Source organism: Aquarana catesbeiana, linkage group LG01 (genome assembly GCF_042186555.1).
Source record: "Aquarana catesbeiana isolate 2022-GZ linkage group LG01, ASM4218655v1, whole genome shotgun sequence".
NCBI lineage: Eukaryota > Metazoa > Chordata > Amphibia > Anura > Ranidae > Aquarana > Aquarana catesbeiana.
In genome coordinates, this window is record NC_133324.1 from 20,845,606 (window position 1) to 20,850,456 (window position 4,851).

The following is a 4,851-nucleotide window of genomic DNA, read 5'->3' on the forward strand; positions in this document are numbered from 1 at the left end:
TTTCAATTTCCCTACTGTGCTGGTAGATGCAAAGGATGCCAACCAAAAATTACACAATACAAATTTTCATAGCATGCAGTCCTATTATTATTTAAAACTGAAGTTTAATACGTTTATATTTTGCCTTCCCTGGTTCCTTCATCAACATGCTAATAGTCTTTATTCTTAGTGTGTAGTCCTTGACTATGAACATTCCATGTCTTGATTAGAAGTTTTATGAAGTTTACGTATAAACTTTGTTTTCCAGGAGGAGACCATGCCTGACTACGTTATTCGGCTGTACAAGGACTCCGATTATGAGGTGGTCCGAGATATCTTTTCCCGAGGCATTAAAGAACACACCAAGACTGCTTTCTTTCATACTCTCAGTCTCCCTCACATCTGGGCTTTGCTGCTGGCTGTGTTCTTGGCACTGCTACAGACCACGGGGTCTTACCTCCTCTCCACCATGGTGGTATCTCTCAGTGTAGCAGGACTATGGCTCACAAACAGGCATGTGTATGGTACTTATGTTGCAGATAGCCTAGCCACGGACATGATGAATATCTGTAAATATTACCTACAACGGGATGGTTACTGCTTCTGGGTGGCAGAGCTGGCAGGGGAAGTTGTGGGAATGGTTGCTGCCATTCCTCCAAATTCTCCCACTGGAGAAAACCAAGTGGAGCTTAAGAGATTGTCTGTTCCCACGAAACACAGAGGGAAGGGGATCGCTAAGGCCTTGTGTAGCACGGTCATCGACTATGCCCGGAAGAGAGGCAGTAGTGCAGTGGTGTTAAGCACCTCCTTATCTCAGTACGATGCCTCAAAGTTATATCTAAAGATGGGCTTCAGAAGAACCACCACTGCCTATGCACCATTTACATTTGCAAAATTCATTGACTTCAGAACTTTGTTTTACCAGTATGACATTCCTGTTCAGAGATAAATCACATATTCTTTTTAAACATATACTTTTAGCAGCCAGAAAGCTTTTTAAACCACCGTACAGCACCATATTGATCACCTTTGGTTTTAATAGCTGATAAACATCATGGGAGTTACTCTACCAGGGCATGCTGAGAGGTATCAGGACATTGTACAACTGTCCATGGTTATGGGACAAATATATTCTTCTATGTATAGTTTCAAAGACATTATATCGTATGTTAACTGTACTTCCATATTGATTCTATTGGAATGAGGATTCATATGACCACTCAATAGGTTTCTAGCCATAGATATTTTTCTAGCCATTGATGTTCTTTAGTTGTTGTACTTTTTTATCATGGATAGTAGATGTACCATGTGTGGCCTCCTGCTCTAAAGCCTATACAATGAAAAGTTAAATGCATTAAACAGTCTCCTACTGTAACTTGCAATTGAGTTGTGATGTTGACATTATTTTGCCTGAAATACTGAAAGTAATGGATAATTCAGATTTTTGAGATTGTCACCAAAACAGGAATAGAAGGGAAATCTTCCAGTGGGGACACCTGTCCTACAGGGCATTTCCTTCTCCTTGGAGAGATTTTTTCTTACTTCGTATTGTGTTTTCAGTATAGGAAGTTAAAGCGGGGTTCCACCCAAATTTTGAACAATATCTGTATGTATTCTCTTCCTTGCCTAGATGCTGACATGCCGTTTAAAAAAATTTAAATCGCCGTAATTACCTTTTATTTTTCTATTCTTCTTTGCACTTCCTGGTTCTCCTCCCGTGGGAGTAGGCGTGTTTCTAGCCTCTCCCAGACTCCTGGGAGCTAGTCTCAGGCTTCCCAGGATGCCACTGAGCATGTGCAGGAACGAGCGGTGAATGCTGGGAGCACAGCATTCACCACATCCAGGAAATAAATGCTTGTGGGCTTCAAATGGCCACAATGAAGATGGAAACCGCCTGCAGTGAATAATATAAGTTATTCTTTCCGACGAAATCTGACACAGGCGGACATATTACACACAATATGTGAGTATGTAATGCTGAGAAGAAAAGTTTGTGAATGAACTCAAAAAAAAAAAAAACGATAGATAGGTGGACCCCAGCTTTAAAGCAGATCTTTGGTCTGGGTGGTCCGGGTGGAATATTTCTGATGCTCAGCCACCCAGAGGTCCAGCCTTGTCCCACTGAGATCCACTTGTATTCTGCCAGCTCTTGGCCCCACGCCGCCATGTTGATTGTGACATCATTAAGAGGCAGGCTGGTTCTTCCTGGTTCAGCTGGCACACCACCTGATAATGCAGCATTAGGCAGGCACCCCTTCTTCTTTCTGAATGAAGCGTTATGCCTCCTGGAATATGAACATCATATATCCTAGTAGGTATAAGAGAGGATAATGTATGTCATTTGCCTAGGCCAGTGATGGCGAAACTTGGCACCCCAGATGTTTTGGAACTACATTTGCCATGATGCTCGACTACGCTGCAGAGTGCACAAGCATCATGGGAAATGTAGTTCCAAAACATTTGGGGTGCCAAGGTTCGCCATCACTGGCCTAGGTAAATGAAGTGCAGGGGGGCACTTTTTTAATGCGAAAAAACAAACAAAATACAGCCCTATTCTGGCAGTGGAGGGGAGGAGGGGTGGAGAGGAGGGAAATCTCTTCTGAGGTTAAAGATCAAGATTAATCTTCGTAATGACATACAAATAGCTAAAAAACTGACAGGGGCTGTCATTGCCACAATTGTTTTTTACGGAAAAAAGAAAGTCTTCCGTGGTTTTTGAATAACCATTGCACCTCTTTGCAACAAACATTTTTTTTTTTTGCTGCAGTTGCACCTTGCTGTTAACCGCTTGACAACCAGCCGCCGTCATTTTACTGCGGCAGGTCGGCACGATCCCGGGAGCCCTCGTAGCTATACCTGGGCTTGCGGGACCGGAATAGCAGGGGCGCGCGCGCCGCCAGAGGCGCACGCATGTGCCGGCAGCACAGCGGGAGTGCCAATGCTTGTGGCCGACAGTCGCAATGACTGCCGGCCACGAGCGATCGCGGGCACGAGAGGCAGAGCAGGGACGAGTGTGTGTAAACACACAAATCCCTGTTCTCTTCTGAGAGGAGTGACAGATTGTGTGTTCCTATTAGCTAGGAACCACGATCCGTCACTTCCTCTAAGTCAGTCCCCTCCCCCTTCAGTTAGAAACACGTAGCAGGGAACACAGTTAACCCCTTGATCGCCCCCCTAGTGTTAACCCCTTCCCTGCCAGTGTCATTAGTACAGTAATCAGTGCATTTTTATAGCACTGATCGATGTATAAATGCCAATGGTCCCAAAAATGTGTTAAAAGTGTCCGATGTGTCCACCATAATGTCGCAGTCCCGATAAAAATCGCAGATCGCCACCATTACTAGTGAAAAAAAAAATAATTATAAAAATGCTATAAATCTATTCCCTATTTTGTAGACGCTATAACTTTTGCGCAAACCAATCAATATATGCTTATTGCATTTTTCTTTTACCAAAAATATGTAGAAGAATACATATCGGCCTAAACTGAGGACAAAATTTGCTTTTTTTTTTTTTAAAAATGGAGATATTTATTATAGCAAAAAGTACAAAATATTGTGTTTTTTTTTCATAACTGTCGCTCTTTTTCTGTTTATAGCGCAAAAAATAAAAACCGCAGAGGCGATCAAATACCACCAAAAGAAAGCTCTATCTGTGGGGAAAAAAGGACGTCAATTTTGTTTGGGTGCAATGGCGCACGACCGCGCAATTGTCATTTAAAGCAACGTAGTGCCGAATCGCAAAAAATGGCCCGGTCATTCAGCAGCCAAATCTTCCGGGGTTGAAGTGGTTAATGTGCTCTTTAGATAACCTTTCGATAATGTATGCATGCAAGCAACTTATTTTTCTGGTCTTGACTGTGTCACTTTTTTCTGCAGAGTCAGACAATTAACCATTTTTTTTCAGGGCACATAATTAATCAAGGTGATTTCATAAAGAGGACCTACAGTACATAGCCTCAAGATTTACATGTTCTGAGAAGTACCAGAAGGCCATACAAGCAGCGTTGTGCTGCCCACTCTTTCTTTACTGGTTCCTGAAGGCGCCACCATTGCATACTGTAGGCCAAGGTGAAAGATACAGTCAAGCAGTAAACTACAGGTGCCATTGGGCTTCTTACACACTTAAAAGAACTTAAATAACATCACAATTTTGGGGAGAAAAAGTTTATTTTGCACTCAATGTATTGATATAAGTTTTGTATGAACAGCAGTAGAACATAAATGAGCACACAGCAGGTAAATCTGAACATTGAGTAATAACTACGCCTAACTGACTAGGATCAGGTTCTATACTATTAACTAAAATCAGTATGGATATTAGTGAATGTGCAATAAACAATGTAAATAAATATTAAATGCGGTATGAGTGACACTACTACTACTAAGGGACCCTAAGGGATTTGTTGGGGTATTGTGCAGCGTCTCCTAAGAGGCACCTCTTAACTAAGGAAAAACGGCCAAAAAAATTATGGGTAGCAACTGTTAGGGGCAGTCTTGAGTCCTGATTCTTCAGCCGGCTAAACGTTGGGGCCCAGTAACCATTGGTGCACTTTAAGGCAGTCAACAAGGCCTGCAGGCAGTACAGTAGCTATAAAGTAGCTGTTTAGGTAGTTCCTAAGGTTCAACCTCTAGCGGTGATAGCAGGTAGGGGCAGGGCCATCTTTGATATTGATTGGGCCCTGGGCAAACATTTTCTTGCCCCCCCTTTCCATTCTGAGACATACGAAAAATAGCAGGTGAACTCAAAATCAATTTACCCCAGCAGATCACACAGCGATTGCAATTGGTTGCCAGAGGTTACAGCCTATCCTTACCACTCACTGGCTGGTTGCTAGAGGTTACAACACATAATTTCTGCTTGCCGATTGGT

General features: G+C 42.7%; 1 protein-coding gene across 1 annotated transcript; it reads left to right on the forward strand.

The window, feature by feature from the left end:
• Positions 1–256: 256 nt before the first annotated feature.
• On the forward strand, positions 257–928 carry LOC141124176 (N-acetyltransferase 8-like). The gene has a single exon (XM_073612253.1). It carries the CDS (start codon positions 257–259, stop codon positions 926–928), a length of 672 nt encoding a protein of 223 aa, XP_073468354.1.
• Positions 929–4,851: the final 3,923 nt, after the last annotated feature.

Bases quoted from the DNA above. Each gene is read 5' to 3' on its own strand.
- LOC141124176 (XM_073612253.1), top strand. From the start codon at position 257: ATGCCTGACTACGTTATTCGGCTGTACAAGGACTCCGATTATGAGGTG.